The 14,218-nt window shown below is 49.5% G+C and overlaps 1 protein-coding gene across 1 annotated transcript in view; it reads right to left on the bottom strand.

Annotated features, from left to right (window-relative positions):
- Positions 1–14,218, bottom strand: part of FSTL4 (follistatin like 4) — a 482,307-nt gene that overhangs the window by 234,532 nt on the left and 233,557 nt on the right. The window contains 1 exon segment of the mRNA XM_004384723.1: positions 8,822–9,051. Coding sequence (XP_004384780.1) covers positions 8,822–9,051 — 230 coding nt within the window.

The following is a 14,218-nucleotide window of genomic DNA, read 5'->3' as shown; positions in this document are numbered from 1 at the left end:
GTCTCACGGCAGCTGAGTTTGTCACACAGATAATTAGATAAACTGCCTGGGCACAGAGGTTCAATATGCAGTGTCATTTAGAGGATGCTACATGGGGGCCTTGATCTTAATTGAAGGTACAATGGGGGAGAGCCTTAAAGAAGTCCCAAATCAGCTTTGTCTTGCTCCATTAATTAAACATTGGACTCGGGCGATCATCTGAAGCCTCCCAGATGCTGAGCCTGAGCTCCACTAAAATGTTCTCAGCAGCCTGAGCCAAGGGCTCCCCTTCTCTCCACAAGGGCCTCCCCCTCCTGCTCCTTCTGTCCCCTCCTTCATGTTCCCTCAACACTCACAATGGCCCCCCAGCACAGAGAAGCCAATATCTCCTTTGATTCTCCTTTCATCCTGCAGAAGGAAGAGCCTGCTCTTGGTAGAAGTTCTGACGGCACGTTGGTCAGCTTGGGACTCACACAGGGAATCCCCTGTGGCCTGCAGGTTTGACTCAGATGAAGAACAAACCTAGAGAGGCTTGTCCACGAGCTCCTAGACAGAAGATCTGTTCCAGCCCATGCACATCCTTTATCAGCTTCCTGGAGAGGGTGGTGAAGAGGGAGGCCCTCTCAAGGCTGTGCCTTGGTGAGTGTGGTGGAATAATTAGGATGATACAGCACAGTGGTTAAAAGCATGACCTTCCGACAGTCGAGAAGCTCTGACATGGATGATGTGCCCCCCTGCCTCTCTGACTTCCCTCTGCCTCCTCTTCCCTTACTCCCTTTGCTCCAGAGACCCTGGCCTTCCTGTTGATCCCCAAACACACTAGACAAGCTCCCACCTCAGGGTCTTTGCACTCGCTAGTCCTTCTGTCGGGAATGCTCTTCCCCCAGATATTCAAACGCCTTGCTCCCTAACCTCCTAACAACGTCTTTCAGATCTTTGCTCAAATGTCACTTCCCACCTTAGAAGCTCTCACTAACTGGTTTCCTTGCTTCATTCCTCTCCATGGCACTTATCACCATCTAGCATTTTTTATCTCTTGTGTATTCTGCATCTCTCCCGCAAGACGGTACACCCTATGAGGGCAAGAATCTTGTCTGTGCAGTTTGCTGCTGTATTCCCAGTGCCTGGAATACTACAGGTAGTCCTCGACTTATGATGGGGTTCCGTTCCGATGACTCTGTTGAAAGTCAGTTCTGACGTAAGTTGAATACCTCATTTTTTTTAGTTTTCATTATTATTGCCTTTTAATGTCTTACAAATCCGATCTTTATTTGTCTTTGGAGGTTGGAAACATTACATACAAACTTACAGATATGATGAGTTCAGCAAATTATGTGCTGTAACATTGCATATAGTACATATTATTAATGATAAGATATACATATATATAAAGGCAGTCATAAGTGCTGTTTGTTCTAACTCGAGTATGTTGTAGGTAGGGGACTGCCTGTACCTGGCTCATAGTAGGTGCATGTTTACTGGATATATGAATGGAAGGGTCAAGCAGGGGAGCACCAAAGTCGAATTCACATCTTGGAAAGCTTACTCTTGAAGCCATATAGAAGGTCGGTTTGTAGAAGTATCTGACCAGAAGCTAGGAGAACAGTTAGGCTGTCATAGGGATTGTCCGGGTGAGAGATGACGAGGGTATGGTGGTGGATGGATGGATGTGTGGTGGTGAAGAGCTATAGAAGAGGGGGCAGAATCAAGAAATACTACGGGAGTAAACTTGGCAGGATTCTGGGGTGGGGGTTCAGCTACAGGGAGAAAGCAAGGAAGAGCCCTCTATCTTGCTTGGGAGTCCAGGGTGTGGGCAGTTTGCTGCTGTCACCAAGGCAGACACCGTAAGAGGGAGAAAGGACGCTGGGGCGGAGGGAGCTGGGAGAAGGTGAGTTCACTTTGGACTCACTGAATCTGAGGTGCCAGTGGGTCCCCGGGGGAGGGTCCCAGCAAGCAGCTGGAAAAGTGCTACTGATGTGCAGGGAGAGGGTAGGGATGAAGACTCAGTTGGGTGTTGTCTGCAGGGGAGCCCTGGCTGGACCTAATAGCAAGAATGAGGCAGAAGGCGGGGTTGGAGATAAGAAGGAGGGGGCGTCAGGAAACAGTGTGGGAGACTCAGGGGCTGTGACTTGTTTCCATGAGCAAAATCGATGCAGTGCGAGACTTTCTCAGCTCAATAACTTATTAGCAATTTTTAATTACTGGAATGTATTTAATTTATTCAAAGCACAGCAGCTCTGTGAAGCATACCACACGTGCTCAACTGATAATATTCTTCACATTTGCAGGGTGCTCACACCAGGGCATTTTACTTTCATAAAACCTTAAAGAAATAGCTAAGGAACACACATGTTTGTTTTAAGTCATGTTTCCTGATCCTGGAAGCAGATACTACAAATGGGATTACTGAGCTCCAAGGGATACTGTGCTGGTGGGGGGGTGGGGGTGGGAGCTGTTAGTGAACGTTCAGTTCAGTCAACCTCGAGCTGTTTGATGCTTGCAGAATCCTCTGGGAGGCTCCAAAGCAGGAGACAGTCCATAAAGAGTCTCACTTGTTGTTGAGGTCTTGTGGGAGGCTCTGGTTACAGGAGCCCTCAAGTGATATCCCCAGGAGTGGGGTTGCTGCTGGGACTGGGCTCTGGGAGTGACTGACCTTCCTTTGGCTGTCAATTCCACAAGGTCAGGCCTGGCTTCCTCATCATTCTAGTGTCCTCAGGCCCTAGCACAGGGCTTGGTGCCCAGCAGGCATGCAATAAATGTCTGTGTACCTGGGTGGCTTGGTGCAAGATGGCCCCACCCTCCTCTGTGGAGTACACACTGAAGGCCAGGAAAGGGCTGGTAGAGAGAGATTCCTTGGGAAGGGCTGGGAGAGCAGCAGTGTGCTCTGGACAGAAATGTGGGAGGCCCAGGAGTGGATGGGCAATTGGAAACGCAGGAAAGGGGTTTGAGAGAAAGTGGAGCAGTGGCCAGAAGCCAGACCAGGCACAGGCGGGCTCCTCCCGAGACTCTGCTAGCTTTTGATCCTCGGTCCGCTGGCCACCTTCTGGGCTGCCCTTAGCTTCCCACGCTTTCCTTAGGGGGAGAGAGAGGTCTGGTTTTCTGATGTCCGGAGGCCCTGTGAGTTTGGGATGTGTGAGCCAGCTTTTCCGGGAGAAGCTCCCTGTCAGGCCAGCCCAGCATTGAGGAAATGAGGCTTTCCTACTGACCCTGGATCCTGAGCCCCTCTTCAGCACCAGGAAGCCTCCTGAGGGAGAAGGATGAAGTGACTGCATCTGCTGTGAAGAGGCCACGCTAGAACCTGACTAAAACAGCCACCGAGCTGTAGGTGCTTCCAAAGGGCCGGCTGCAGCAGCAGAACCTTCCCAGGCTCAGCTCTGCCTGTGTGACTCTGGGCAGGTGCCAGCCCTCTCTGGGCCTCAGGGTCCCCATCTGGGAAATGAGAAAGTTGGACTAACTCATCTGACACCCAGTGAGCTTTAGTTCAAACCACCTAGCTTGGCATTTAATGCCCTTCTCCATCTTGCTCTCAGCCATCTTTCTGCATTTATCCCCTGCTACACCCCTCTCTCTCTCTAGATTCCCATTTTAATCACTTGCTCTTCCCCAGGGCTGGAGGTACTTCATGCCTGCACTCCCTCCTTCCCATCCTCTCAACCTGGCCAACCCTCACTCACCCTTCACGCTCCCCTTGAAAGTCTTCTCTCCTCCAGCATGTTCTCTAAACATTCCCCTGTGTGTCCTCAGGCAGATTAATCACTCCCTCAGACTCAATGGCTATTTCCTGAGAGCATCTCACACGTTCCAGAAACTTCCTCTAGACCAAGAATCAGAGGTGCTTGGCTCTCATCTTGCTTCTCTACCAACTTGCTGGGTCATTACATTTGATCATTGGGAGGCAAATTCTAGTCATTCATTAAATAAATATGGAGGATTTGACAGCTTCCCTCTCCTTTCTCTTTCACAAGAACACCCACTACCAATGACCTGTCAGCATATACACGTTGCTGTCAAATAAGCAGGCAGGTGTCTTAGGCCTCTTGCATCTGCCCCTTGAACTTGCCCAGATGTTTACCTCACCACCATCCTGAGTGCTTTTGATACTGTTTATAGAGAGTGCTCACTAAACCAACAACAACAACAAAAAAACCAAAAAGCAAAACAACAACTAGTGGCCATCGAGTTGATTCCAACTCATGGTGACCTCACGCATTTCCGAGTAGAACTGTACTCCACAGGGCTTTCAATGGCTGTAATCTTATGGAAGTAGATCACCAGGACTTTCTTCTGTGGTGCTTATGGATAGACTGGAACTTCTAACCTTCTGGTTACTGTTTGTATGTGTAAACTGTTTGTACCACCCAGGTGCTCACTATGTGCTTATTAAATACGTATAACCTCACCACATCAGGTAGACAGTCACACAGGTAAGTGAGGCACAGAGAGGATAAATGCCTTATCCAAGGAGGCATAGCATATGCACCTGGCTGACTCCAAAGCCGGTGTCTGTAATCATTGTGCCACACAGCCCCTGGATCTCCTCGTGATGGCTCATTGCAACCCTCAGGTCCCAGGACCTCCTTGCATAGAGACCCACGTCAAATAGTTAAATTCCTGCCATCATCAATGTCTTACATCATCATGGCCTGGGGGGACCAAGACCTCACACAAGTAGAGAAGCTGAGTCTCCTGCTGAGGGCCGGGCTGACACAGCTGGGGACATGCATAGCTTTTCCTGGCAGGGCAGAAAAGGCTTGCAGAAGTGTAGAAACGCCCCAGAAGTGGGGCTTAATTTAGATTCCTAAGGCAATAAAATTCAAAGTAACCACCACCACAACAAAATAACACGGAAGGAAAAAAAAAAAAAGAAAAAGACCTCTTTGGCAGCAAGACCTATGTGCGCTGCTAACTTGCAACAAAATGTTGTGTTTTTATTCCTGTGTTTAGTAACACTTAAGAAAAATAGATTTGTTAGTGATCTGGTAGTATGTTTAATTTTTTTCCCAAAAAATGGAAATTATTTCCTAAGCTTGGGAACGCCTCTGCCCAGCACCAAAGTGCACCTACAAACACCATTCATACCCAGGAACCTTAAGGGTTGTTTAAAACTGAACCTCTAACAGGCTTTTTTCTTCCATAATTTCATGGTTTGTTTGGAAAGCTGCCCAACTCTGACACTGTGTCATCTGGTATAATACAGCCCTGGCGTGGGGAGTGATTGCAGAAAGGCGAGCTCGTCTTCTTGAACAGTGTAGGAGATAAAGCGTGCATTCAAAACCAAGTCAAAAAAATAATTTTAAAGTGCCAGCTAGTACACAAATAGGAACGCCATGTCACCAGCTAACTTTTAAAGCACAAACTCTATGAGCAGTTAAATGGCTGTGACTTTCTTGGTATTCTCTGGTGGTATTTGGCACCGAGGAAAAATCGGACATTAATTCAAGGATTTGGCTCTAAGAAGAAAGAGATCCTTCCTTCTCTGGACTTACAGCAAGAGAGATTCTGTTTGTGACTCCAGGAAGCTGGTAACAAAGCTGCAAATGCGAGCTGAAGGAATGCTTTTGAGTCTGTTTTGATTTTCATGTAGGCTAATGATCCCTAAATGATATTATATTTTATTCTGCATTAACAAGGAATCTCATTGCCAGAGCAAACAGAATGTGAAACCAGAAGTTTTCCTGTAAATGGGGCCAAGCGCTTAACCACTGTGCCACCAGGACTCCAAAATAGGGCTTAGAATGCTGCCTTTTCTCCTGTGAGTGGTGAGGGCCCCACCAGGCCCCAGGAGACCCTTCCCCACTTGGGCCCTGTAGCTCTGGCCACAGATGGTGTGCTCCAAATGGCAGCGGCTTGGCCCCAAATAATCTACTATCTTCCCCCTTGCTCAACACTCCAGTCCGGTAATGACTGTCCTAATATTGACTTGGGCAGATAAAGTCCCAGAGAATGAAGTCATAACCTCTCTTTGTAAAGTCTGGTAGGAAAAGAGAACGGACTAGAGATGATTTTAGAATTTTTGCTTGTGTGGGAAAAAGATGTTTTTTAAGATGCCTGTATCAATAACTCCCCGGAAATTTGGACAAATGACAAATTGTCATCAGTGGAACTCAAGCTGGCATTCAATATTCTGCCGCCATGTTGGGGTGTGGGCTGCAGGAACTGGTCCTTTGTATCATCATTTCTCCAAGTCCCCCCTCTGACAGAGCCTCTGCTGGTCCATTTCCAACCCACTGCTCCCTTTTTCTCAGGAAGGGGGAGAAGTGCTCACCTCTGAGGGCCGGCCTGTCCTCCAGCCCCATTAAGCCCCTGTCCATAGTGGGCAGGTCTTTACTGGGCACACTCCACGGGACGTTAGAGGGGGAGAGGCAGCCCTGCCCGCCTGCCGGGGACTGGAGCTACCCTAAGCACGGAGCAGGGAAAGCTGCTCCATGTGGTCCAGCCCCAAGAGGCCAGGTCTGCAGACAGGGCAGCCCTGTGCTCTGTGGGCATCTCTGGGACACCATCAGGGCCTGACACTCAGCACCTTCCTCACCCACTCTCCACCTATCATTAAGTCTTGGACCCCATAATGTTCCCCAAAGTCTCCCCATACCTTCTGGGCAGAGTCCTGCTTCCCACCTCTGTGTTTCCTTTGCAATTTGTACATTTCTCTGTTCCGAGGCTGTGGCCACGTGGGATTTGAATAACTAATGATCACAGGTATCATTAGTACCAAACACTGCAGTATGCCAGGCTCTGTGCTGAGTGAGTTTTGTGCAGCATCTCATTTAATCCTCTGCATTGCTGGAATAGGCAGGTACTGCTGTAAGCCCCATTTTACAGCTGTGGAAAAGGCCCAGAGAGTTGGAGTGACTTGCCCAAGGTCACACAGCTAGGAAGTGGCAGAACTAGGATGCAAACCCAGGTCTCTGACCTGACAGCAGGGGAGCTCTCAGACATTACTCTCTGCAAAGGGATCTTTGGGAGAGCAGTTCTTCCACACCAAATGGGTGAGAATGCACAAAATCTGTGAAAAACTCAATGAATCAGAAGGATTTGGTGGATAAATTCAATCAGTGTGAAGCAGAACCCTGCCCTAATCTGCTCGTGGCTGCCCCCCTCCCTATCGCCCAGTCCGATGCTCTCCAGCGCTCCCTGCCCCCCATCATCCCTTGCTGCGGTGGGCTTTGTGGTGGTTGTTTTTTCCCTTCCGTGAAATGAGAAATGCTGTTTGAATAACCAATGGCGAGGGAGGCTGTGCATGCTCTGATGCAGAAATAAAAACCTTTAGAAAGATGCAATTTGAGGGATATTGGAAACCAGAGAATGGAACATCAGTCTATAAAATTCAACATGGCCAATAAAGCTGGAGCAACTGGTCAAGTGTTTTAGTGCTCGTGGCTGCCGAGGAGTCACAGGCATGTGGCTGGCAGCAAGTCCAGACCAGGGGAACTTTTTCTGGGCTCATTTTGGCCTCATCTCCATAATGTGCCTCATGATTTCTGAAGCACCTCCGTGTTCATGTCATAAGCACAGTCATTAAAGTGTCTAAGACTATTCCCATCATGGGATAAACACGACTTGCCAGTGTCCTGCATGCTCCAGGTGCCTGTGCTGCCACAGCCCATGAGTGACAGGGGAAAGTGGTGCATTATGTGAGTGGAGGTGGCCCAAGCAGAGGCTGCAGGAGGCCAAGGGCCTGTGCTTCATTGCTGCGGCTGTGACAACCCTGACTTGCACGTATCTTATCTCTCCTACCCTCTGCAGACTCAATGCTTGTTGGTGAGGCTGGAGCCCTGGCCCTTTCCTCCTGGCACTCAGGCCCTTCCCAGCTCTGAAAGCTCAAAAGCCCATTGCTGTCTGCATTGTGGGCATTTGGCAGGTCTCTATCCCAAGCCTTCTCCTCTCCTCCCTGCCTTCCCGGAAGCAGACCTCTGACTTCATGTAACCTAGGCGAGGTTTCCCACTTCCAACGCCCCCAGCTCAGTCTATATGGGCCTGTACCATCTGCCCCCATGCTACTTCTGCTGCCTACACATTTCTTCGATTATTCACGTGTGGTCATTTTATTTCAGGATATTTCTACAGATGGTGGCATCTACCATTAATTGGGGCCATGTCAACCCAGGACTTTGCCCTCTAACTCCCACATCTTCACATGTCTGTGAGCCACTGAGCACCTTCTTGGTGCAAGACACTGTGCTAGGTGCTGGGACTATATCAATGCATAAACAGCCATTGCCCCTGCTCCTGTGGCACTTACAATCTAGTGGAAGCTGACAAACCCCAGCACAAAGGCTGGGTTCTTTGGCTCCCACTCCATGGACATGCTCTGACCTATCTTGCTCAGAGGTATTCTGGACAGGTCAGGTATGGAAGGCTTTTTCTGTCAGGCCAGGGTTTGACTCCCTGCCATGCTAAAACCCCCATGTGTCCACCTGGCCATATTCTATGCACAGAATAACCTCCTGATTCATGGGACTCTGTCCAGAGGGGTAAATGTGGTCCCTGTCACCACCTTTCAAGGTCCCACCCAACATGAGAAACCTGAGTAACACCTTGCTCTCTGGTTTCTAATGAAAGTATGTTCTGTGCCAGCCAGGGTTCAGTTTGACCTCTCTGGATTATGTTCTCCAAGGAGCTTCTTCTAAGGGGTGGTGGTAGGGTGTCTTTGGAAGCAGGAAGTATACAGAATGAGCACCATTGAAATGCCACTGCCGCCATTTTGTTAAATGTCAGTCTTCATCTCTCTCTACTTTCTATATGCATTTAACCTGTAGACTCAGCACCCAGGTCATTGGTCAAAAGGGTATTAGAAGATCCATCACAAAACTCAAAAGCAGAGAGTCAAGAAACCACTTCCTACCTTTAAGGAAGCAGTCCTTGCTGTGGACAATGACGATTTTCTTCTTCAACAGACATGCGGCCCGGTGGAGCTCACAGTGGTTTTCATATAACTGTCCATTGGAGCCACACACAGGCATGTAGCTGGGTCTGCACTCCTCCAGGCACTGGCATTCCGGCTCCCCCGTCTCTCTGTTGAGCACACACCGGCTCCCGCGGCTGCAGAACTTCTTTCCACAGGAGGCCGGCAGCCTGCCGCCAAGCCCTGCCAGGCACACAAACATAGAGGGTCAGCTTTGAGCACTGGAGGGTGGGTGGGAGGTTACAGGCTGCCTTTGTGACTCTTTCAAACAGTGACTAGCAAGGGCTCCATTTGCCTGTAAGGTCAAGGCTGCCTGGAGATGGGGCCTTGAGACTTGGGGTGCTTCACATAGCCCCTGGCCCTCCAACAGGAGGCAGCCACTGAAGTCAAGAACAGTGCCCAGCATGTAGGGCTCAGGCGTCATGGCTGGCTGACACGAAACATCTCAGACACAACCCCTGCTCATCCTGGGACCCATGGGAGAGCTGCTAATAAAATCTTGGTTGTTTCTTAGGCTTGCTTTTCCTGCTGCCAGTTGAAAAATGAAAACTCTAGCCATTCTGTGCTCACAAAGAGGTGCCACACGCTGGAAGACAAAGCCCACTACCACTGTTCCCAGGCCCCAAAACAACCTCCTGGACTGGAAGCCTACTGAAATCAGTCAATAAGACTTTATAAAAAGTGGGCTCCTTCCTCCCTGCCGTTATTCCTTCTTTTCCTTCAAATGTTTACTCTACGATGACTTTGGGACAGGCTGTGTGCTAGGTATTAGAGGTTCCAATGATTAACGAGCTGTGCCTCTCTCTCTCTGATCTTTCCATTCCATATACACACAAGCAGATATAACTGATCTGAGACATAATGCAACCAGGGCTGTGAAGGAAGACCAGGCAAAGAGCTATGGGAGCCAAAGAGCCACTTTTTGGAGAAGTAAACGGAGGGCCTCATGGAGGTGGCAATGTGCCAATGGACCTTGCAGACCAAGATGAGCGTGGCTTCTCAAGAGACACAGAGGGCTTGAGGCCAGGCTCCCACAACTGCACTGCAGGCAGCATCTGCACGCCCTGATGTGAGTAGGAGAGTCTTGCACAGAGGCTGGAGGTGGGGTGTGGGGAAGTATGGTACTAGGTGACTTAGAGAGCCAAGTAGGGGCATTTCGGTCTGATGTTGTAGGCACTGGGGAAGTACTGCAGAGTCTAGGGAGGAAGTGTGGGGTAAGAAAAAAGTGGTACTCTAAGTGTTCAAGATAGGTCAGATGTTGAGGTCAGGGGAGGGGGGTCTGGGGTGGGGTGGGCAGCCAAGGCAGGGAGGCCAGAGGCTACCCTTTTACTCTGGGGAGAAAACATTTCTCTGTGACACAGACCACCAGTGGGTGGCACCAGCAGCCATTCCCCACCACCCAGCCCTTTCCAGCACAATGCTGCAGGCACGGGCTAAAGGCAGAGGCCCTGGAAACAGCGCCAGGTTGCTTTGGGTCTCACATTTGTTGTGTTACTTGGGTGCCTCCTGCCCTGTACCCGGCACATACCCACGATGATCTCAGGCAGCGGTGCCCAGAGCTCACACACCAGAAGGCAGTGCAGCTGGTAAGGTGGCTCATTTCTGGAAGGCCATGTTTAAACGAAGGGCCAGACAGGCACCATAACCAATGTTACACCCCATAATTACAGTCCAGAAAATTGGACTCTTGCCAATGTGGCATTCGTGGCAACAACAGGAAGTTGGGAATTACAAAGGGATATCAAAAAACAAATAACTAGAACATGGATGCAGATCTTACGCCCACAGAATTTTTGCTTTAAGTTTTAATTAAATCTTCTTCAAAATACTCGGCAAGACAGAATGTCTCTGGCTGTCAACAGTGAACTTTTAGCCCCAGCTCCTACCCCATAGGATTAAAATGTCTAAGGAGAAAAAAATTCTCTCTTTTTTTGTTTTTGGATAAATCTGCTTTACATTGTGATAGATTTGAAAGGAAAAAAATCAGTTATCGTCAAATTAACTGCTTGATTCAATAACTCGTTTAAATTCCTCCAGCCTTGGTAAGCTAAGAAATATTGACTTTTTCTTGAATCATAATAAACTAGAAGGTCAAAATATCTCTGAGCAGTGTAAGTTGCGCAGCTTCTAAGCGTGCGTGTGAATCTCCTTTATTCACTTTGCTAATTGTTCACATGTCACCGTGAAGGCTCCGTGTTATTGGGTGGCTCCTCTGCAGTATTCCTCTCAAAATTGACAGCAGAGCTCAAGGCCTTAGCAGCAGAGGCTCTGGCTGGAGGCCCCCCACCTCCCTGTGGCCATTCTGCTGGGGAGTGTTTGATTAGCATGATTTTCCTGGGTGATTGGAAAATGGGTTACCCTGGAAAGCGCTGGAGGCTACTAGAAGAAACTAATATAGCTCTAAAAATATCAGCCTTTGTTTTTTTCCCAAGACAGGGCCAGGACACAAAGCATTGCCATTGGATCACTGTTTTAATAAAACTTCCCTGGGCTGATCGGAAGCACACCCACTGATCGCCCCAGTTTGAAGAAAGAGGGCCAGTCTCTGAGCGGCTGGTCTCTCAGTTCCTGCCTCTGGGCTTGCCCTCCCCTGTGCCGGCACCCAGACTACTGCTCACTCAGCTCCAACTCCCCCTTGGGGTCTAATTCCTCTATGAGGCATTCCCTCTCTGAATCTCCTGCCCCAGAGGGAGTCTCTGCCCCTTGCTGTGGCCTCTGGAGGCTCCACAGGTGCAGCCCTGGGCAGGACTCACCTGGCTGAATAACAAATGAGGCCCCAATACACTCAGTTGTAAACAAACACAATAGTTTTAAAACCTGATCTCCTTAGCCCTGATTTACTGCCACTCTTCCAACCCTAGGGTAGAGGCTGGGATGCGGAGAGTGGTGAGAGTTCCTCATGGAATGACCTTCTGAGGGCTACATCTCCCCTCATCTCCTCTCAGGAGGACAGGAGGGAAGCTGAAAGGGTGGAGACACAATGGGAAGATAAACAGCCATGAATGTGGGGCTTCTGGGGCAAAGGTAGCTGGAATCCTGGAATGACAGAGCAGGAAAGGGCTTCAGAGACCACCTAACCCAGTCAAACAAAAACCAGCTCAGTGGACAGTGGGAGAATCCACGCTACTTGACCCTTCCTCTTCTAAAACACCTACACGTCCAGATTTTAGCCAATAACTCTGAGGACCAACATTACACGTGGTACCTCACGTGCCCACATTTGATCAGCTTGCAGGTGACTTGAGGCCTTCCCCATGAGCTGTGCTCTGAGGGTCAGTGCTAGGAAAACACCTGTGCCAACCTGGGTTTGTTGAAGTTGTCAAGAATGCTCAAGTTTTCTCAGACGTGAAAATCGGCTTTTGGCAAATGTTTCGTTTTTAATCATTTGCAATTAAGACAAAAGTAGATTAAAGTCCTGTGTACGCCCTTCATAAAGCCTCTTGACAGCAGGGCCCATGAAGAACTGAGGACACCCTGCCCTGTCCAGGGGCACTGCCAGGCTGTTGGGGGACCCGGAATCTCATCCATGGCCACCGAGACACTGACCAAGCAGTGGCTTCCTCATTAAGCAAACCCCTTGTACCCCATCCTCCTTGTTATTAAAATAGAACGAATTCCCCACTCCTACCAGGATAATGATAAAATGGTCATGGAGGAGGTAATCAAGCGAGACTGCCAGCAACTGCCGACAGTATTTATGAGGATGACCGTGATGCATGAAAAAGATATAATGTGCTTAATTTATAGTCATGAAGAAAGCCATCTACCCAGGTTAGAAACTGATCATCTTGCCAAATAAGCCACTTTTCAACACTAATTAAATTCACTGAACACGGTCAGAACTGGGACTTGTCCCATTAAAGTTATGGTGCCAAGAGAAACAAGTCCATTTGTACCAGTCAGTGTCAAAGACTCCCTGTGTGATTCAAGAAAGGACTCACAATGTGAATGCTCCAGATCTGGGGTTTCCATAAATTCAGAGCTTCTGTGAAGGTGGTTAGTTTAGTAGTGATGAAAGTCCAGCCTGCTTGCCCCCACTGGAGGGCGCTGGACAGGTGTGGATTAACCAGGAAGCGCTGTATGCACCAGCATACAGTAAGCAAGGTGTGAAAGCGCTTAATTGTGTTTACTATCTGCGCCTGGCACTAGAGGAAGGTGAATCCCCAGACACACCCAGACAGAGAAGGCGGGTGCTCCTCGTTCACTGGAGCAGGAAGTGCCTGATGTTGCCTTCCCAGAGAGGCCACACCACAGAGGTGACAACTCAAGGCAAGGCAGTCGGGCTATTTTGCTTCCAAACTCCCTGACTTAGTCTCTGTAACAAGTTCCTTGGCACAAAGTACACCAGTTAGCGCTCCCATCTCAGGGATCGTGTCCCAAATGACAGATGAGGGGAAATCTGTGAGCTTTTCCACTTTGGGATGCTAATGCCCGCAGGCATGTTTTGCCCAATGCAGTGTTTCTGAGAGCTGGTCCTCAGCATGGTGATTGAGCAGAACCCTGCTCTCCCTTACGGAACCCTGAGAGGTCCCACTCCAGATCTCAGTCAGGGGAACTGGCCTACGGCCTAGCCCTCCTCCTGCAGGCCCCGAGTCTCGCAGCAAAGGACCCAGGGCTGAGTTCTCACAACCTCACTCCACCTCACTACAAAGCCACTGTGAAGTGAAGGCCTGGCTTTAAGAAGACAGCAGATCTTGCAGATGCTAAGGCAAGTCCAGGAAAGCCTGGACTAGAATGTGGAAGACCAGGGTACAGCAGTGCACAGCCCCGAGAACCGGCCGCCCTGCCCTCTGCTGGCCTCCACTGCTGCCTGCCATGAGGCCCGCCTACCACAGCAGTTGCCTCCAGCTTCTGCAGACAGAAGTCACTTGTACAAGAACCAAGTGCCCACTTGTCAGCGCATATATGCACGTTTGATTACACGGTTTCTCGTTAGTGCATTGGTGCCAACTCACCAGGGAGCTGCCGCTCTTGCCTTGTACCATGGTTGGGCTTCTTAAAGACTTAGGGCTGAGGACTTGCCTGTGGAAGAGCCAGTGTGTATACAGGTGAGCATATATGTGGGGTGTAACATCCACAGGCAAGTGGCAATGGTCCCACTGTGCCCACTCCTCCCCCACAGGACAGCCTGTATTCTCAGATATGTCCAAGGTGGTCCTGGTCACCTTGGTCCTGGTCAAAGCCACAGAGTCTGTTCAACTTCTGTTCCCTCATCGTGGATACCACTCAAGTGCCTGTGTCAGGCTGCAGAATTCGAGTCTGTGTCAGCGCCAGGCAGAGACTCAGCTCTCCAACCCCATGCAGTTTCCATACCCCAGTTAGAGTGTGTGGTAACAA

This window comes from Trichechus manatus, unplaced genomic scaffold (assembly GCF_000243295.1).
Source record: "Trichechus manatus latirostris isolate Lorelei unplaced genomic scaffold, TriManLat1.0 scaffold00127, whole genome shotgun sequence".
Lineage (NCBI taxonomy): Eukaryota > Metazoa > Chordata > Mammalia > Sirenia > Trichechidae > Trichechus > Trichechus manatus.
Note: the sequence above shows the minus strand (reverse complement) of the source record. Positions and strands in the feature narration are given on the sequence as shown.